We start from the raw sequence: 21,971 nt of genomic DNA, 5'->3' as shown, positions 1-21,971 counted from the left end.
ACTATTTCAATGGATATCTGTTGGAGTTGGTTTGTGCAGAGTTATCCATGCTGCTCAAAATGTCCATTTTTAAAATTTAAAATCTATTATTAAATATTGAACTATACTGTTAACATAGGATCGTCTGAAATATAACTTCATTTCCCCCATCACTTTTAGTAAATAGTGTTCATAATCCCTTACATAGTAACACTGATGTGCAATGCCTGCCCCCCAACATCCCCACCCCCATCCAGCCAAACCTATTCCAAATTCTTGATCTCTCACAGACAGTGGTGTAGCGAAGAAGAGAGGCACCCAGGGCGGTGCCCTCCCCCCCAACTCCTACCCTGTCTCCCCGCTGCTTGCAAGCACCCCTTCACTTCCTGTATTTCTTTTAATTTCCCTGGCGTGTGCAGCGACTCCAACCTGCTGCTCGTACTAGCGTTGGCTCTCCCTCTCTGGGTACGGGTCCCAGAAGTGACATCGAATGGAATGCTGATGCTAGGGCGGCAGCAAAGAGATAGAGGTATGATTGGGGGGAGGTAAAGGTACTTGCATGCGGCGGGGGTAGGAATGAGGAGGAAGGGTGCCAGCACCCAGGGCGGACTGCACCCCCCTTTTACTTACGCCACTGCTCACAGAGAGGGTCTCTCCTCTTATAGCTCCCTCTGAATGAAACTACAGATTCAAACCTCTTCCTTTCATCTACAGCTCCCCCCTCCCGATTCACGGTTTCCCCAATCACGAATTCAGTTAGTCGTGATTTTTTTTTTAGCTTTGATTTTTAATTGAGAAACGCTGCCCCGGACATCCCCCAGACCTTACCTGGTGTTCTAGCGATGACGTGGGTAGGAGTGATCTTCCTACGCTCCTGCCCCATGCAGAGCCGTGCTGTGAGTCTCATGGTCTCGTGCAGAGCCGTCTCGTGAGACTACAACGGAAACTCCCGTTATAGTCTCGTGAGACCACAGGAACTCACAGCACGGGTGCACAGCACAGCTCTGCATGGGGCAAGAGCGTAGGAAGAACACTCCTGCTCCGTGTCGCCGCTACACCACTAGGTATGGTCGAAGACGAGGAGGGAAGCGGGGGTGGGTCAGAGCCGGCCCAAAAAATTATTCACGATTTTCCCTATTTGCGGGCAGGCTCTGCCCCTAACCCCGTGAATATTGAGGGTCTGCTGTATTTTATTTTTAGTTGATATGAGATGTAAGAATAATCTAGTCTTTGCCTTGTCTGCACTGTACACAGCAGTGTGTGTTTTTCTTCCTTATAAAAACATTTCATGGAGAGACATCCTCATTTTGCTAACTCGATTTGTCCTCATAAGCTGATTGACATGATGTTTGCCACGGCCCTTATGCGCCCTCTCTAGAATTCTAGCCTTTGGACAGACCTTATCCCTCTTTTTATACTTCTAGTCTTTCTTACCTGTTTTTATCCCTTTCTCCAGATTTCCCTTTGAAGGCTGACTTTTTCCTTCTGTCCAGATTTCTAAACTTTGGCTCAGATGTTCTTCCTTCTTTCCATATTTCTATGCTTTGGATCAGATGTTTTTCTTCTCTTAAGGATTTTAGCCTTTAGGATTTACTTTTTTCCTTTTTCCAGATTTCTATCCTTTGAAGACAGTATTTCTCTTTCTCTCTCTTGATTTCTAGCCTTTAAAAAAAAAATCCCCTTTCTTCAAGCTTCTACCTATTATTGTAAGTAAATGTGTTGTCTGATCTGTAGGGACAGACTTTTACCTGCTTTCCAGAATGTTAGCTTTTGGCGACAGTTGTTTCTTATCTGCATATATGTTACCTTTGGTAGTCTCTTTTTATACTCCACATATATCTATCCTTTGGGGCCTACCCTTTTCTTCTTTCTTGAATTTAGCTCTATTGATAAATTTGTTCTCTCTATCCATAATTCTAGCCCTTTGGGCAGACCTTTTCTCTATCTCCATACTTGAAGCCTTAGTTACGTACATTTTCCCTTTCTCAAGATTTCTTCTCTTTGAAGACAGAAATCTGAAGAGAAGGAAATAATCTCAACCCAGTTTAAAAATCTGGACCAAAAAAAAACAACTGGAAATCAGCCTCTCTTCTGGATTACACTTTTTGGTGGAACTCACTGTGCCTCTATCACCGATATGAACAATTTGCTTCTGAAAAATTACGTATATCAAGACTGACAACTTCCACTCAAAAATCTCCTTGGCAATATTTGGACACCTTTATGCAATCTCAATCTCTTCCTTGACTGCTCCGACCTCTGCTTTTCTATACTCACTTTCTTCATTTCGCTCCCTTTCCTTTTTCTTCTTTTCTTTCCTCCTCCTTTCACCCTTTACTGATGCTGGGATATTTGCGTCTATTTTTATAGTATAGTAGAGTTTTATTGTCTTCTAGATGCATATGCTTAGTTTCTTTGCATCTCCTTGTTTCATTTTGTATCTTATTTTCATCACTTTTTGTATTTTGTATTTTCAAAAATTTAATAAAAAATTTGAACTAACAAAAAACATTCCATGGAATCTTCACCCTGTTGATCATGGCTTAGTTCCAATTTCTTAGCACAGTGTTTCTCAACTTGGTCCTGGGGTACCCCCTTGCCTGTCAGATTTTCAGGATATCCACAATGAATATGCATAAACTTGATTTGCATACACTGCCTCCATTGTATGCAAATTTCTTTCATGCATATTCATTGTGAATATCATAAAAAACCTGACTGGCAAGAGGGTAATCCAAGACAGAGTTGAGAAACACTGTCTTAGCATATCGGGTTGAATGTAATAGTCTTATATGATGCTCTCCAAGTCTGTCACAATTTTGCCAAAGTCTTTGACACCTGAAAGTCTTTATTATAGCTGAATCAGTGGAAGATCCCTGGGAAATTTGCAGGGTGACTCTGGAAGGATGTCTAAGTTTTCTTTAAAATTTGATTAAACGCTTATACAGGTTACTTTCTCCCTCAGTTTTAGGAGCCTGGGTGCATATCCCAGTGCTTGCTCCTAAAATATAAGCCCTTGTGGCATTAAATCCTCCTGTGTCTGTTCCATGCTTTCTTGAAAGCAGTGCAGTGGATAGTTCGCACTGTTTCTCTAAACTGTGTGGAAATCCTCCAACTGCATTGATGCCAGTGGGGGGTGGGGGCGATGCTTCAATATTATGCTAGGGAGAGGCAGGTTTCCTGTAGTCCTGCAGAGCTTGCCTGTCCCTCACTACTGAAAATGTGATGGTGAAACAGCACCACCTACTGGCAGGACTGCCATTCAGCTTAGAGGGCAGAGTTGGTGGTCAGGGTTTCATGATGATTAAAGTATACATTTGCATGCATCGCCTCTTGCATGATATGGAGGAGTGGTTAGAGCAGCAGACTAGGAATCGGGGAGGCCAGTACTCGGATACTGCTTCTCGCACTGATGCTTTTGACCCACAGGCTAGTCACTTTCCCCTTCCTTGCCCCAGGTACCAAATTTTAGATTGTAAATCCTCTCTGATAACAGGGACCCATCTGCTGACCTACCTGAATTATAACTTGCTTTGATCACGGGTTTGTAAGGGTGAGTAAACCAATCCAAATCTCTTTTTTTTTTTTTTTTTTTTCGCTGCTACCATTAACCTTTGGAAAACTGTGCCTTTTTTCTCTTTTGCTCTTGAACAAAAGGCTTCTTTTATGTTAATTCTAAATCAATCTATGTCCAGTCTTATGATGAAGAGAAGCAGCTAGCTAGGTGCATTTTGTCACTGATCAAGCTAATAAAGGAGTTGTAGGGCTAAATAGTCATTTCTTTAGTATTATTACTACCACACTTCTCCCTCTGTATTCACGGTTTCTGTATCTACGGATTCTCTTATTCTCGATTTTAAACCTAAAGAGCGCTGGTCTTTGACCAGAGGGCCGCCGCGTGAGCGGACTGCTGGGCATGATGGACCACTGGTCTGACCCAGCAGCGGCAATTATTATGTTCTTTTTTGGGCTATTTTAAGCCCTGTAAGCCCCCCCCCTTAAGCCTTACCTGGTAGTCTAGCGGGTTTTCGGGGCAGGAGCTTTCTTCCCAAGCTCCTGCCCTGTGCAGATCGCTCACAGGAAATGGCTCGAGAGACTACGAGAGCTCAAGGCAGCCATTTCCTGTGAGCGATCTGCACGGGGCAGGAGTGGGGAGAAGATCGCTCCTGCCTGAAAACCCGCTAGACCACCAGCTAAGGCTTAAGGGGGGGGGCTTTCAGGGCTTAAAATAGCTGGAGAAAGCGGGAGTTAGGGGCAGAACCGGCCCAAATATTATTCGCGGGCCGGCTCTGCCCCTAACCACCGCATATATGGAGGGGGAAGTGTACTATTAATTATTTCTAGAGCTCTACAAGTCTAGGGTTACCAGATGATCAGGAAAACCCAGACATGTCCTCCTTTTAGAGGACTGTCCAGGCTCCTGGACGGACTTTCCAAAACCCAGCATTTGTCGGGGTTTTGGAAAAACCTGACCAGTTCTGGCCGCATCTAGAGGACCTCTGAGCATGCACGGATGACATCACACAAATCCGCACATGCTCCAGGCCCTCCAGATGCATCCGGAACTGGTTGTAGAACGGAAGAGGCTTGCCAGGGGCGGGGCGGGGGCGGAATGGGGGTGGAGCCGGAAGCAGAAGGGCAGGGCTGGAGGCGGAACAGGGCGGGGTTATGTGTCTGGGGTTTTCTTTTTCAAAATATGGTAACCCTATTCAAGACATACGCAGGGCTGTACAGCATCAGGAAGGACATGGTCCTTGCTCAAGAGCTTACAATCTAAACAGACAAGACAGACAAACAAACAGGATGCCAGGATTTCATGATGATTAAAGTATACAGTATAGGGGGGGTTAATCTGCTGGCTAGGGTGGTGAGCAGTGAAGAGTAAGATTATGGATTGAAGGCTATATCAAAAAGGTGGGTGTTCAGTCTGCTTTTGAACAAGGGAAGGGGCATGGCGGACAAACTCAGGTAGTTTATTCCAAGCATAAGGGGCATCTGGATGAAAGGAACGAAGTCTGGACTTGGCAGTTGAGGAGAAGGGTACAGATTAGAGAATGACACGGTGACAAAATTCATCACCGTTACCGTCCCCGCGGATAACCGCAGGAAACCATCTTCATGTCATTCTTTAAAGAGAGAGGGAAGAATCAGAGTATGAATGGCCATAACCTCTGACCTACAAGCTTTACTTTGAAGAATGCTGGTGTAGGAGGACTGAGGTTGAAACAGACACTACAGAATGACAGTCTCTGGTATCCAGAGCAGGTATTGTGATGTCATAATGCCTCAATCCACCAGTGCCTAAGAGCCAATCTCATCAGTGATGTCACAATGGCTTCATTATCCTTGGCTCACATAAGAATCAGAGCATGAATGGCTACAACCACTGACCCGCTTTGACCCGCTTTGCTTTGAAGAATACTGGTGTAGAAGGACTGAGGTTGAAATAGACACTAGAAAATGACATGGGATTATTTCCTGCGGTTATCTGCGGGGACGGGAACGGTGATGAATTTTGTCACCGTGTCATTCTCTAGTACAGATAAAAGCAGCTCATTTGAGGAACGGAGTTCTCAGGAAGGCATATAGGGAGAGATAAGAGAGGAGAGATCCTGAGGGGCTGCGGCATGAACACACTTGTAGGTTAGTAATAGGAATATGAGCTGTGTGTGGAGCTGGATAGGGAACCAGTGAAGTGATTTGAGGAGAGGGGTGAATAGATAAGTTGTGCAGCTGAGTTTTGTACCAATTGCAGGGGGGGAGAGACGGTTCAGTGGGGGACCTGTTAGAAATAAATTGCAGAAATCTGAGCGCGAGGTTACGGGAGTGTGCTCAGAGAGGAAGGGACGAATTTTGGTGATGCTGTAGAGAGAGATGTAGCAGGCTTTAGCATTCTGTTGGTTGTGCGTAGAAAATGAGAGGTCAGAGTCGAAGGTCCGTCATTTAATCCATTTAAAAGCAAAATAGTTGTTCTTTAAAAACCTGCTGTATTTTGAGGTCTTTGCAATTTAATCTTTAGGGAAACTGATCTTGCTGCTTTTTCTTGCAAATGGTAGCGGTCAGGTTTCATTCTTCTGCTTTATTAATTACGGACACTGCACTATTAATTACTGACTTAGTAACATTCTTCCTGATGCTAATATCTATGCAGGGCACAGTCTTATGCGGAGAGACTGCGGTTGGGCTTAGCAGTGATCCATGGAGAGGCCCAGTGTGCAGAGGTGGACATGGACGACGGACGCTACTCTCCACCCACTTTGAAGAACACCACGGTGCATCCTGGCCTGGAGCTGCCCTGTAAGATCAGCCCTGTTGAGCTTGTTTTACCTGTAGTTTGTACTGTATGGAGAACCTTGTGGAGGACATGCAGAGTGTGGTGACCTCTCTTCTGTGTTCCCCTCAGAAAGTAAAAAACTATTCAGCTATAGGGAGACCTCTAACTCAGTGTTTTTCAACCGCTGTTTGCGAGATGTTGCCTGGTGTGCCGTACGGTCAGGGCCGCCATCAGGGCAGTACCACCAGTCTAGGGAGAGGGGCGGTCCGCCCCACATGGACAGGAGAGAGCTGGACGGGGGACCCGCGGAGTTCAATACATCTCGAGCCGCGAGGCTCGTCTTCTGTTCCTGCTGCCCTGCAGCTAACATATAGCCGATCGCAAGCGTTCCCCGATGTCAGCGCTGACGTCGGAGAATACTTCCGTTCGGCTATTTGTGTGCGGCAGGGCAGACAGGAAGCAGAAGACAAGTCTCGCGGCTTGAGCTTCGTTTTGCTGAGAAAGTTGCAAAGATGGGCTGGTAGGCAAACACGGAACACAAAAGGGGGGAGGGAGTGCGTTTTGGACACAAGGCATGAACTTGGGAGAGAGGAAGGGAGGGAAAGAGATGCTGAGGTGGGGGAGGGAATGCGTTTTTGGACACAGAAGAAATGGACTTGGGAGAGAGGAAGGGAGGGAGAGAGGAAGGGAGGGAAAGAGATGCTGAGGTGGGGGAGGGAATGCGTTTTTGGACACAGAAGAAATGGACTTGGGAGAGAGGAAGGGAGGGAAAGAGATGCTGAGGTGGGGGAGGGAATGAGTGTTTGGACACAGAAGGCATGGACTTTGGAGAGAGGAAGGAAGGGAAAGAGATGGTTGTGTACACGGGGAATAGAAGAAAGGAGAATTTTTGGTCATAGGGAGGGAGTGAGGTACAGATAGTGGCATACCAGGGTGGGGGGGGGGCGGTCTGCCCCACCCCGGGTTTACGTCCCAAGGGGGTGCACAGCTGGCCACCCTCCAGTGTTGTCCCTAGGCCGGCAAACTGCGGCTCTTTAGCCACTTGAGTGCCACCGCCGCCAACGGTGTTGTTGGCGGTGGCAGCATTATAAAATACTTTCTTTGTGTTTATTTGATTCCTATTCAAGAGAATTACTTTATATATAGTCAATATAGGCACAGAGTTAAATTTTTAAACATTTTCTAATGGTGGTGTGCCTCGTGATTTTTTTCATGAAACAAGTGTGCCTTTGTCCAAAAAAGGTTGAAAAACACTGCTCTAACTGATGTTTTTGAGTGCAGCTGCCCTAGAACGTTTTTGTAAAAATCAATGGTGCTTTTATGGAGGTTTATTAGGTGTCAACTAGTAAAAGATGAAACATAATGTGAGCCCAGGATTGTATAACTGTGCCAATGAGTTGGGTTGGGGAAGGTATGGACTGCTGGGGCGGGAAGCTTTTAGAAGTGTGCCTAACTTTTTAGGGGAGTGGGAGAGACTTAAGCATTCTTCCTATGACATGTAGAGATTCAATGAGGGATCTTCAAAACATTTCTGTGTTTTTGGGTTTTTTTTAAAAACGATATGTATTAAATATCTCAAAAGCCAATTATATTGCTACCTGCAAGGTGAGCCGGCTTGCCTGATTGACTAGTCACATGACGTTGTATGACACGCCCTCTTACCACTTTTCCGGCCCCCAACCATTTCCCATAAAAAATATGAAAATGCGGAAACTTTTTGAAGAACCCTCGTAAAAGGGGGCACTTATTTTCAGGTGCTAAGAGCAAATTTATTTAGAGCTTATTCTGTAAAGAAAAGTGTGTTTGAGTTTGTAAAAATGCCTGTTATAAGCCCTGAATCCAGCAACTAAGTATCACTACCTCTCCTGCCCTACCGACCAAATGCCATCTCTAGAGCAGGGGAACAGGGGACCTGACTTGGGCAACAGAATGCAGGTACCACCACGTTTCACTGCACTGCCACTGAGTCCAACCTAATTGGTTTCTTTTTGGTGTGAATAAACAATGCATAAAAACTGGAATTATTTATATTTTGCATATTCTACCAAGGTTGGCTTGGGGGGGTTTTCTTTTGCTTATGCGCTTCTTATGCTTTTGCTGTTAGGCAAGTGGCGGTCTCCATTTCCTGGTTTAGCGTTACCAAGTACGAGATGTGTAAACTTTTTTCTTTTCCTTTTTTGTTTTGCTTCTCTGTTTTAGCTTTATTCCTTCTGTTTTGCATGCCATAGAATGCTTGCTGTGAAACTTTTTAATACTCTTTTGCTTGCTGCTGTGTGTTATGCTTTGCATGTGACTAAACCATGTGCCCAGCCAGATCCTGTGTGCTCATTTTCATACCAAACTAAGATAATAGCAAGATAACAACAGTTCATCAGAGCAACAGAGCTCTAAGGAAGTTGATTCGTTACTATGTGGGTGTGATAATGTGAATGAGAGCAGAGCCAGAGCCACAGATTGGGTTAAGGCAGTGACTTACCAAGAGCAGGGGCAAGGGGTAGGCAGTCTTCCCTGGATGCAGGGAGCTTGAAAGTGCAGGATCTGTCGTCCACCTGCATGCAGCTGTTGGCTCCGCTGACACCCCCCCCCCCCCCCCGATAGCTGCTCGCAATCCACCGACCAGTCTAAGGGAGGTGCTCTACCCCGGGTTCCTGCCCTTCCAGGTACACTACTGGGTTAGGGTACACAGAAAATATTTTATTAAAAGGTGCTATAAGGGGGTGGGAGGGGAGAAAATAACATAAGATAGTCTTTAGGTGTATAAACATCTCATGGACTGCTCTTGTAGGGCCATGGTATGCACTGCTGTCTCTCAGCAAGACAGCACACTCCGCTTGACCGTGGTCTGGAGTTACTAGTACAATTTTTAGCAAATAACATATGTCAGCTAGCGACCAGCTGTATCAAAGATACAGTTGTGAAGATCCCAAGATGAACTTGGCTTACCTGCAGTTGTAGTTCACACATACATAGTAGAAGCATATGCAGTGGGTCTCCACTGCTTCCCTCTGGGCCTCCTCAACTTAGTTATGCCCTGAGTTTTATACTTCCTGGACCGTGCTCACCTGGCTCCGCCCCTCCCGTGTAACTTCCTCCTTGGGTGAAGTTTAAGCTGGTTCTGCTACTGTGAGGGAGCATCATGGAGGAGTGGTAGCTTCCCAAGAACTCCCTCACATGGTACCACCTATTCACACAAATTTGATCGAGTTTGAGTGTGGTGGTTTACCATGGAATTTTTTTCAATCTTCAGTGCTCATGTTAACATTTTGCCAGGCCTCATTGTCCATGCTCTTTAGCCTTTGGTGCAAAAAGGATCTGGTGATATTGGAGACCCACTGGAATTAGCATCATTCGACCTTGACTGGACTGGCCAGGAAGAAAACTCAAATTTTAAATAACATTAAAAAAAACCCCTGAAATGTACCCAAATTGTGTTTCCAGTTGAAGAGATGAGAAGAGCAGTTTGGAACTTTTTGGTAGGGAGGAGGAAGTCTCTTGCTTTACGATAAGCTAAATGGGTGAAGGACTGTGCTTATGGGAGCTTTATTAGAGCTAAACAGTACCATGTAGAGCTCAAAAGTCATTTGACTATTTTAGGCTTTTGCTTTCTGAGTGTCTTGGAGGTGGCAGTGCTGCAAAGACCATGCTTACAGCCTCTGGCAAGAATAGCAGGGGAACAGTTGCTTGGCTGGAGATTTTTATCTACCTAACTTAACAGCTAAATAGCACGGAACAGGAAAAAAATCCTAATATAGAAAGAAAAGAAATAGGGATGAATTTTTGAATCTTCCCCGCAACCATCCTGTACCCCGACCGTCTATTCCTTGTGCCCTGTATGGGATGAGCTTACAGGACAGACAATCTCCTGTGCCATGGGCTTAGTACTCTCTTGGGTCTGGAAGATGGGAGGAAGAAATATGTCGTCGTCAGGAATTAGAGAGGGAAGCATGAAGGTAGACTTTTCTGTTAATGCATTCCCTTTATTGAACTCTAAAAGGAGTGTTAGGCTATTGAAGAAATCTGTTCTAGGTGTGGTCTTGGCGGCTTTAGCAGTTCTGTATTTTATATCTATGCTTTACACAGATTTATATGGTTGGATTTATTTAAGGTCCCTTTTATAAATCATGCTCTGTGCGTATGTGTGTGTCTTTGTGTATAGGTATGTACAGTGGCATAGTAAAGGGGGAGGCAGACTGCTCCAGGCGCTGTGTCAGTGGGGGCACCGGCACCTCTGTGCCCTGCCACATCACGCCACGCTCGCACCGTCCCTTTCCCCCACCCCGCATGTCTACAACTTCTCCTGCCTGTTACTCGCTCCAGGCTGGTTCCCCTCTGAATCACATCTAGGTCACGGGGCCAGGAAGTGGCATCAAAGGGAAATCCCAGCGCTGGCGCAGGGAGCATGCTGGAGAAGCCACTCGCACTGGTGAAGATTTAGAGGTATGGGGGGACGGGAAGGAGCGTGGGGGGGTGCCACCGCCCCTGGCGCCTCCTACTTTTATTACTGGGTATCTGTAAATTGGTTGAGAGGGTTTGTCAAATTTTCAGCAGCAGTTGAAGAGAAATAGCAAGTAGGTGGAGGAGTGGCCTAGTGGTTAGGGCTGCAGCCTTAGCACTCTGAGGTTGCACGTAGAGAATGACATGGGGACAAATTTTACCCCGGCCCCACAAGAACTCATTTTCCCGTCCTGGCCCGGTGAATTATTTTCCTGCCCCTGCCCCTGCCCCATTCCTGCAAGCTCTGTCCTCATTTGCACAAGCCTCAAACACTTTAAAATCATAAGTGTTCGAGGCTTATGCAGTTAAGATTGAGACAGGGACATCGACAAAACGTGCAGGGACGGAACGGGGGAAATCGAGTTCTGCGGGGACGGGAACAAAGTTGTCCTCGTGTCATTCTCCAGTTGCAGGTTCAAGCCCAGCAATGCTCCTTGTGACTCTGGGCAAGTCATTTTAACACTCCATTGCCCCAGGTCAGATTGTAAGCCCACTGGGACAGATAGAACATAAGAATTGCCATCTCTGGATCAGACCCTGGGTCCATCAAGTCCGGTGATCCCCCCACCAGGTGTACCCTGGCCTAGTTTTAGTCCCCATATCACCGTATGCTTCTCAAGGGAGATGTGCATCTAATTCACCCTTACCCGTATCACTCTATGCCACTCTTAAGGAGATGTGCATCTAATTCACCCTTACCCGTATCACTCTATGCCACTCTTAAGGAGATGTGCATCTAATTCACCCTTACCCGTATCACTCTATGCCATTCTTAAGGAGATGTGCATCTAATTCACCCTTACCCGTATCACTCTATGCCATTCTTAAGGAGATGTGCATCTAGTTTACCCTTACCCGTATCACTCTATGCCATTCTTAAGGAGATGTGCATCTAATTCACCCTTACCCGTATCACTCTATGCCATTCTTAAGGAGATGTGCATCTAGTTTACCCTTACCCGTATCACTCTATGCCACTCTTAAGGAGATGTGCATCTAATTCACCCTTACCCGTATCATTTTATGCCATTCTTAAGGAGATGTGCATCTAGTTTACCCTTACCCGTATCACTCTATGCCACTCTTAAGGAGATGTGCATCTAATTCACCCTTACCCGTATCATTTTATGCCATTCTTAAGGAGATGTGCATCTAGTTTACCCTTACCCGTATCACTCTATGCCATTCTTAAGGAGATGTGCATCTAGTTTACCCTTACCCGTATCACTCTATGCCACTCTTAAGGAGATGTGCATCTAATTCACCCTTACCCGTATCATTTTATGCCATTCTTAAGGAGATGTGCATCTAGTTTACCCTTACCCGTATCACTCTATGCCATTCTTAAGGAGATGTGCATCTAATTCACCCTTACCCGTATCACTCTATGCCATTCTTAAGGAGATGTGCATCTAGTTTACCCTTACCCGTATCACTCTATGCCACTCTTAAGGAGATGTGCATCTAGTTTACCCTTACCCGTATCACTCTATGCCACTCTTAAGGAGATGTGCATCTAATTCACCATTACCCGTATCACTCTATGCCACTCTTAAGGAGATGTGCATCTAATTCACCCTTACCCGTATCACTCTATGCCACTCTTAAGGAGATGTGCATCTAGTTTACCCTTACCCGTATCACTCTATGCCACTCTTAAGGAGATGTGCATCTAGTTTACCCTTACCCGTATCACTCTATGCCACTCTTAAGGAGATGTGCATCTAATTCACCCTTACCCGTATCACTCTATGCCACTCTTAAGGAGATGTGCATCTAGTTTACCCTTACCCGTATCACTCTATGCCACTCTTAAGGAGATGTGCATCTAGTTTACCCTTACCCGTATCACTCTTTGCCACTCTTAAGGAGATGTGCATCTAATTTACCCTTACCTGTATCACTCTATGGCACTCTTAAGGAGATATGCATCTAGTTTACCCTTGGATTCTGCAATTATTTCCTATGGGAGAGCATTCCAGGTGTCCACCACTCGCTGCGTGAAACAGAACTTCCTGATATTCGTCCTGTACCTGTCCCCCCTCAGCTTCAGTAGGGAGAAATACTTGAGTACCTGAATGTAAACCGCTTAGGTTAAAAGCGGTGTATAAATACTTAAATAAATAATTAAGCAGTTAGTTGGGTTGTGATGCCAGCAGAAGACTGTGACATCTCTAGCTCCTTCTAGGGCCCCTCAGCAGATTGCTTATGGGGCACCCCCACTCACTTAGTATCTTGCCCCGTTGACGGTTGTGCCAGTCACTTTTCACTGTGTACCAGAAACATCACTTGAATTTCCTGTTACCTGTGGAGTGGGGAGGGATCAGGGTACTTGCAGAGAACTGTCTTGTGCACTGACTTAACACCTAAGAAAAGCCCTGTTAGGTCAGACCAAGGTCCACTGAGTTGGGCCATCCTGTCCCTGACACTGGCTAGTTCAGAACTCAAGTGCTTGGCAGATCCCCAAAAGAAGATGAAATCTCTTATAGCTCATTAGAACAGGTAAGCAATATCTTTCAAGTCAACCTGGCTATTTTTTCAATGCAAATTTTCTACAAATTTGTCCAAACCTCTGATTTAGTGGGATTTGAAACATAGAAATATGATGGCAGATAAAGGTCCAAATAGCCCATCCAGTCTGCTGCTGCATTTACTATCTTCTCCTCTCCTTATAGGCTAAGGCTCTTTACACTTGCGTTGTGAGGTCATAGAGCATTATTGTTATAGGCTAAGGCTCTTAATACTCACATTGTGAGGTCATAGAGCTTTATAGTTATAGAAACATGATACTATCAATCTGATCACAGATGATTGTTTGAATGGAACAGACATCGGATTGCTAGTCCTTCGTGGATATAGGGCTGATTTGAGCGTCTCCTCCCAATGAAGTGTGTAAAGGGTGAAACTCGAGTTGGGGGGGGCAGTTTGAAGGGATCAGCTTCAGGGGTGTGAATATATTTTATTGTCGCATTGGATTGCCATCTGAAGATCATTCAAGATAAGTGATATTTTAATAGTTTACCGTAAGAACATTTATATTGTTGGATTGGTGCTGTGATGGTCCCAAGGGCAACCTTACTTTTGTTCGCTCAAGCACTTAGGTTGAGGGTCTGAGCACATTATATGATTTAATTTCTTTAGGCAGTTAAGTAATTTATATTGAGCATCTGTGATCAGATTGATAATGTGAATTATTCACAGATTTTACAATTGGTCTCCCGGTATTATATCAGTATAGAAACATAATGGCAGATAAAGGCCAGATGGTCCACCTGCAGCATCCACTATCTCCTCCAGGCTCTTTGCACTTCCATTGTGAGGTCATAGAGCTTTATGGCTTTAGAAACATGATGGCAGATAAAGGCCAAATAGCCCATTCAGTCTAATAGAGAAATAAAATCACATTGGAAAGTGCCTACATATAAATGTAAACTCCTTGACTCTGTCACAGAAAGACGGTATATCAAATCCCTTTACCCTTACATACGAACAGCATATGAACTTTGAATTAGAGAATGACACGGTGACAAAATTCATCACCGTTCTTGTCCCCGCGGATAACCGCGGGAAATAATTCCATGTCATTTTCTAGTGTCTATTTCAACCTCGGTCCTTCTACACCAGCATTCTTCAAAGCAAAGCTTGCGGGTCAGTGGTTGTGGCCATTCATGCTCTCATTCTTATGTGAGCCAAGGATAATGAAGCCATTGTGACATCACTGATGTGATTGGCTCTTAGGCACTGGTGGAATGAGGCATTATGACATCACAATCTCAGCTCTGGAATGTTGCTGCTCAATCTCAGCTTTTTTCAATGCAAGGCTTGAGGGTCAGTGGTTGTGGCCATTCATACTCTGATTCTTCCCTCTCTCCTTAAAGAATGACATGAAGATGGTTTCCCACGGTTATCCGCAGGGAAGGGAACGGTGATGAATTTTGTCACCGTGTCATTCTCTACTTTGAATGTCTTCCAGTAGTAGATTCCTCAGCTTACTTAAGCTCTGCATTAAAAATACATTTGAAACAAGCAGATTGAAAAAAACCTGTCTTTAGAAAGTGCATCTGCTAACAAAGAGGCAGTTTGACTCGGGGAAGGAGAAAGTAGGAAGGCTTCAGTAACTAACAAATTCAACAGATCCTGGCAATGCAGGATACTTTTCAATAAAAAAAAAAAGATGTTGATTTGGGTTGGATTACAAACATTTCACTCATTTAAAATGTATAACTTTTACATACTCATTTTTTATTCACATAAAGGTAGCACTTAAAGTTATCAGGAAGCTAGTTCTGAACTTGCAGAAGGTACATTTTGTCCTTGTTCTTTTTCACTTGGCAGAAGCTGGAAAGAATTATATGTCGGGGGTATTACCTTTTGGTAAAATAACTCAAATATAAGGGAAGAGGATGAAATTTGACATGGGGCAAAAAAAAAAAAAAAATAGTGAAAAGATACATTGAATTTGAAGATGTGCCAAATTGGACTGGGGTTCCAGCAATATAAGGCTCCCCCCAAATGATCTAATGCAATTTTTTAAGGGAGAAGTTACAGCATTTTGCAGTGTAGGATCTTAGATTCCCCAAAGGATACCTCCTCTAAACCATAGAACTCTAAATGAGACACACACAGATGAGACAGCTAAACAAAATGCATGCATACATGGAAGGGTTGTAAAGAATTCCATGAGTCGTGCTCCTCCTGCTTACCCTGTTTCAGTAACATTAAACTTTCTGTACTATTAAACTTGAATTTTATTTTGATGTGAGAGTCCCAGCCAGCTTACAAAGACAAAATCGCGTCCTAGGGTGACTTAAACATCTTGCTATTCCAGAAATACATCCTGGTATTATCTTCAAGTTTCAAGTTTATAAGGTTTTTATATACCGCCTATCAAGGTTATCTAAGCGGTTTTACAATCAGGTACTTGAGCATTTTCCCTATCTGTCCCGGTGGGCTCACAATCTATCTAACGTACCTGGGGTTATTGAGGACTGAGTGACTTGCCCAGGGTCACAAGGAGCAGCGTGGGGTTTGAACCCACGACCCCTGGGTGCTGAGACTATAGCTCCAACCACTGCGCCACACACATGCATTTCTAGCTGTGAAGTGTGGGTTTGTTTTTTTTAAATTAACTTTGTTCACCAGTGTGTTTTAATCCAGAAACTCTTCCCAGAGTAAAGCACTAGTGTCAACATAAGATTCTGAAATACTAAATTAAGTGAAGAGAGTCCATAAGTTGAGAGCTTTACTCTGAATGTGTTTAAATAAAACTTGAACACACAAAATAATGGATACTCTCTTCACTTAAATACATTTTAAGTTAGAGCACTTCCAGTGCCTATAGTAACTATATAAAAATGGCACAGAGGAGTTTGAATAGTGGACTAAGGGGTTGGAATAAACATTTTGGTTTTTAATGTGTGATGGAAGATAGTTTGTCTTTTTACATTTTGTTTTATGGATGCCCCACTTTGTGAAAATCCCTTTTTCCTAAAAACAGCCCCTCCCCACCCCACACTAAATATTTCCATGAACTAGTATGTCAATGAAAATAAGACCTTACCCTCTGCTGTTTTCTGAATTGGTCTTGTTTTAACCGGCATGTGTGTGTAGACTGAGGGAAGGGCTCCGTTTCGATTCTGACCCAGGTTTCTCTTGTTTTTCAAGTGATGATGGCTAAAGAGAAGCCTCCCATCAGTGTTGTCGGGGATGTTGGGGGAAGAATTGCCATTATTGTGGTAAGAGCCTGACAATGAGATTCTTTTTGATGGGAGCAGCTCTTAGCTGTTTGTCTCAGTAACATATAGAAAATGTGCAAATGTCTTGAGAGTAGCAGCATTTTAGAATATATGTTAGTCATCACCCGTGTTCTTGCACAGATAACTTGTATGCCTCACCTACCTTTCCATAGACAAGGGAGCAATTGTGTTTCCTACCCAGATGGTTAAATCTTGATATACAGGGAGTAGTGGGTTGCGCCAGCAGTCAGGAGCACACTCTTTCTAGAACAGCTTTCGGATGTCGATCCACGCTTAATTTTTGGGTGCTAAAAGCAGGTGTAAATGCCAGTGCCCAACTTGGGTGCGCCTCGGGCAAATTCTGTAATTCTGCGCACAACTTTTAGAAACGCCCCTGACACGCATTTCAGATACGTGCTACGAGAAGCCTGGAGCCTTGTGGAATAGTCCTCAGCCAGTTGCATGCCCAAATTCTAATTCATGCCATTTAACTTCAGTAATTAGTTAGTGCCCAATTATCCCTAGTTAAGGGCCCATTGATCAATTCATTTGAATGCGCAGTTTGGGGTGTTTGCTCAAATTTTGACGCACGTATATAGAAAAAGGTAGTTAATGGATATCTAGGCAAGGGAGGCGTCTTTTTAACCAATGATCAAGTCTTTATTTAAACCATACTTGATCATTGGTTGAAAAGACACCTCCTTTGCTTTTTGTTAGACTTTCTATGTCCCAAAGCGAGGTGTTCTTCTGTCTGCCTGTCTAATGCAAGACACTTTCATATAAAACACTGTCCAAACACCCCAATATGTTCTGCAGCCCAAAGCACTGGGATCTCACCCCTATAACCTTATGAAATCTTATTTAGCTTGTATTATTATTTTTTTTTTATTTGTTAAGTTAACGATTACGCGGTATGGAAATAACTTATTTTGTTATGACACATTTGTATTTTCCCTTTGCTTATTTGCCTATGGGTTAAATCTCAGGATGACATCATAGATGATGTGGAAAGCTTTATAGCTGCCGCAAACACACTGAAAGAGCGAGGTGCATATAAGATCTTCGTGATGGCCACCCATGGCATCCTGTCGGCGGAAGCGCCCCGTTTGATTGAGGAGTCTTCCATTGATGAGGTAATGGGCCATTTTGCTGAGAAACTAAAGGGAATGAAAATAAAGAATTTTTTTTTTTACCTTTCAATGATTGTCTCATAGTTAATTTTACACTATTTTGATCTGTCTGGTCAGTAAACACAGTATATGAAATTTTGAAATAAACCATCATTTGAACAGTTTCAGACAATATATTGAGTAAGGAGGAATTTATTCAAGAAAACATTTATTAATTGCCACTTAGCCCATAAAACAGTGAGAATTTAAAAAATGCAGCGCAAGATGTCTGGAATCGTGGTGTGAAAAAAGGAATGCGTGGGGGAGGCGGTCTGCCCCAGGTGCAGTCTTCCTAAGGGTGCAGCTCCCCTCCTCCTCTTCACCCCCACCCCGCCCACTCCTCTCCTTGCCATACGCACTCCTTGCCTTCCCCCATACCTTTTTTACTTCTCTGATGCGAGGTTCCTGCCCATGTCCGCATCAGGGCTCTCTCTGTTGTCACTTCCAGGACCCGCACCTAGGAAGTGACATCAGAGGGCGAGCCAGCACCGACGTGGGCATGCTGAGATGTTAAAAAGGTATGGGGAAAGGGAAGGGGGTGCACTGGCGGGGGGGCAGGGAAGAGGTGCCACTGCTCACCCTTACCACGCCACTGTCTGGAATCTAAGATATTGACATTTATGTGCACTAATGTGATGATAGAGCGCTGTGTTTACATATGTAGATTATCTGTTTACATTTTTTTATTCATGCAAATTTTAACAATACATGCCAAGAATCCAGCCTTCTTGATCAGGAAATATGAACTACAAAAAAAAAAGAAATATACAATATTCGAACTGTTTGAAAGCCCACTTTTTTAGTTTTCTTTTTTTTAAAAAAAAATCTTTATTCATTTTCAAGTTTCAAGTTTATAAGGTTTTTATAAATCAAACAATAAGTGCATAAAAATATATCATAAAAATAATTTCAATATAGCACTATATTATCTAATATATGAACTATAATAGTTCATATAGATAATATTAGATAATAAAACTCCCACCCTCCTCCCCTTCATCCCATTCTCAATTAAAATAGAATATGCAATGTTATACAACATATTATAACATCTCGTATTTAATAACATCCCAAATCCCCCCTCCCCCCTTGAGTGTGCTAGATAAAACTAAGAAAGAAAGCCCACTAATATGGGAAAAGACTTCAGCAATAGGGTAAGAGCTTCCAAACTAATAAAGGTAAATTACCTGAGTCTGTCCATCATACCCCTCCCCTTGTTCAAAAGTAGACTGAAAATCCACCTTTGTGAAAGAGCCTTCAGCTCGTAACCCTACTCCCCTCTACTCTCCACCCTAGCCAGCAGCTTCAACCATCCCCTCTAACTGTAACCCCTACCCTGTCATGATTGTAGATAGTCCCTGCTGAAACGAGTTTACAGTCTCCTTTGTGACTCTGTACTGCGCTGCGTACATCTGGTAGCGCTCTAGAAATAATCATTAGTAGTAATAGTAGTAAAAAGAAAAGTTTAAGCCAGGCATATAGTAAGCATATACAAATAAATCGCCATCCGTTTAACCCACCTCCCTTCCAAAATTGTAGAAATAACAGGAACAAGCAGTTTATGATCAAGGGAATTCTTCAACTGAAAGGGTCATAAATATACAGGACTGATATGCAAAAGAGTTGTTGTGCTCATAAATTGGCCTCTTTGATAATTTATTAGGGCTGAGTTTTGCTCAGAATTTCACTAAACTCTTCAGAGCATAAAAAGTGGGTGGTAACTGGGGACAGATTTAGGCTGGAAAAAAAGCAGTTAGGAGCTTGGCACCGATTTTCAGCACTAGGATCATAAATTAAGCTCATAAATCTAGACAAACATGGCAGGCCTAAATTTATGGACAAAAAAACCAGTTCGACAGAAAATGGAAAAAAACAAAAGAAACTGTGGAGAAGATGATCTTGATGCAGGCTTTTATTCAATCAACTGGAAAAATCCACATATGCATAAAGTATGCATAAAGGAGGACACAACATGGTCCGTGTTTCGACGAACTCGCCTTCCTCAGGGGACTATATTGTCAACATTTGCATGATTTATACTTCCCCTGAGGAAGGCGAGTTCGTCGAAACGTGGACCATGTCGTGTCCTCCTCACTCTACTTTATGCATATGTGGATTTTTCCAGTTGATTGAATAAAAAGCCTGCATCAAGAGCACCTTCTCCACAGCTTCTTTTGTGTTTAGGCCTAAATTTATCTCAACAAAAACCACACAACTCTCTGGGACAAAAACGTTCTTTAAATACACTTTAAAAATCAACCACCAATCTTTCTCCACAGAACAGAGGGAGAGAGGCATCAGAGCTTATGTTGACTAATAGATCACAGGGCCTCCTATAATGCACAGTTATTCCAGTTCACAAAATCGCGGTGTAGTAGAACGGGTACAAGTGGATCAATTTTTCACTGTCAAAAATTACAAACACTAGGGAACACTCGATAAAGTTACAGGGAAATACTTTTAAAACCAATAGGAGGAAATATTTTTTCACTCAGAGAATAGTTAAGCTCTGGCACACGATAAGAGTGGATAGCGTAGCTGGTTTTGAGAAAGGTTTGGACAATTTCCTGGAGGAAAAGTCCATAGTCTGTTATTGAGCAAGACATGGGGGAAGCCACTGCTTGCCCTGGATCAGTAGCATGGAATGTTGCTACTCCTTGGGTTTTGGCCAGGTACTAGGGACCTGGATTGGCCACCGTGAGAACGGGCTACTGGGTTTGATGGACCATTGGTATGACCCAGTAAGGCTATTCTTATGTTCTTCAATCATGTGACTATCACCCTCATATGTACTTAAGCACTTTATCAAAAACTACTATTTAAATTCAAAAATAGAAGTCCCATTCCTCCTCTTGACAACTGATCCTAAAATGTTCACTCATTCACCATGCTGCAGTAAGTGATAGACTGGCCAATAACTTATCTCGCCCTTGAGGACTCCAGCGCTGAACTTCTCATCATTTATAAGCATAACTTTTAACTACCTAAGATGTATTTTCAGCTGATAACTTATGCTGTTAAGTTTGGATGAAAATAGGGCACAAATTTAGGAGCTCAGCTTTTTCAGAATATCAGGTCCACATATTTTAAGTGCATTTGGAACAGTGGGGTAGGAAACTGCCACCACCAGGGAAGTACATTTTTTTAAAATATAAAACTGAATTTACATACACACAAACTGTATTTATTTGCACAAATGAAATGAATACAAATTTGCCTGTGTGCACATCTGTTTTCCATACTAGATTTTTTTTTTTCCCCCTGTTGTTCTTTACAGGTGGTGGTGACCAACACGGTCCCTCATGAAGTGCAGAAGCTCCAGTGCCCCAAGATAAAAACTGTGGATGTGAGCTTGATACTTTCTGAGGCCATCCGACGGATCCACAATGGCGAGTCTATGGCCTACCTCTTCCGCAACATTACCGTGGATGACTAATTTTCTCTTAGTGCCTCCAAAGTCCTAAGGCCCTCTAGTGGGGAAAAGGAGGAAGTGTGCATGATGAAGCGATGCCGTATGTTCTGTACAGATCACACACTATTTTTTCATGTTTTTGAGAGATGGTGAGAAGAGAGAAGAAATGCAGAGGGGAAAGGCCATTTTTGGAGTGTCCAAGCACAGGGAAAACAAGAGTAGCACAAGCAATGCCTGAGCTCCTTAGAGCAACTTAAGATGCTGGGAGGTGCTTGGGTATGAAGGATGACATATGAGAGATTACAGGCATCAGTAATGGAGGGGGGAAAATGAACATGTCAACTTCAAAAACAAGTCTCCTTGCTGTGGCCACATGGTAGAGGAGGCTGGAAGCCACAGTGTACAACGCTTAATGGTATCAAGACAATGGTTCTCTACCCAGTTCTTGGGACACACCCAGCCAACCGGGTTTTCAAAATCTCCATGATGAACAGGCAGGAGAGAGATTTGCATATAATGGAAATATTGTATGCATGGGCAGGGCTCTGGGTTTCTGGCCCAGAAATATCTAAGAAAAAAGACCATTTAAACTAAATTAATTTATGGAGCAAGTATGGTTGGGCAGACTGGATGGACCACTCAGGTCTTTATCTGCCATCATTTACTATGTTATGTTACTATCTCTGTCTCATGCATAGGTTTTCAGGATATCTCTAATGAATATGCATGAGATGGAGATGCCTATTCTACGTCCTTCATATGCAGATCTCGCTCCTATCTGTTTATCATGGAGATCTTGAAAACCCAATTTGTCTGGGTATATTCAAAGGACTGAGTTGAGAACCTCTGCATTAGAGACATCGGACATAGGTTTTACCCTGTCAGGGCCAGTTTAACCTATGGGACAG

The 21,971-nt window shown here is 43.5% G+C and overlaps 1 protein-coding gene across 3 annotated transcripts in view; it reads left to right on the top strand.

Moving 5' to 3' along the window:
* Positions 1 to 21,666, top strand: part of PRPSAP1 (phosphoribosyl pyrophosphate synthetase associated protein 1) — a 63,658-nt gene extending 41,992 nt beyond the window's left edge. For 2 of the 3 annotated variants that reach the window (XM_033960531.1, XM_033960533.1), the window contains exons 8-11: positions 6,131 to 6,276; positions 16,412 to 16,482; positions 17,469 to 17,615; positions 20,929 to 21,664. In XM_033960531.1, coding sequence (XP_033816422.1) covers positions 6,131 to 6,276; positions 16,412 to 16,482; positions 17,469 to 17,615; positions 20,929 to 21,087 — 523 coding nt within the window. In that variant the 3' untranslated portion in view covers positions 21,088 to 21,664. Of the gene's footprint in view, positions 1 to 6,130; positions 6,277 to 16,411; positions 16,483 to 17,468; positions 17,616 to 20,928 lie in introns of all 3 variants that reach the window. The other variant, XM_033960530.1, reaches the window with a different exon arrangement.
* Positions 21,667 to 21,971: the final 305 nt, after the last annotated feature.

The sequence above is a fragment of the Geotrypetes seraphini genome, chromosome 10, assembly GCF_902459505.1.
Source record: "Geotrypetes seraphini chromosome 10, aGeoSer1.1, whole genome shotgun sequence".
NCBI lineage: Eukaryota > Metazoa > Chordata > Amphibia > Gymnophiona > Dermophiidae > Geotrypetes > Geotrypetes seraphini.
The sequence above is the reverse complement of the archived record's forward strand: the minus strand, read 5'-3'. Positions and strand labels throughout refer to the sequence as shown.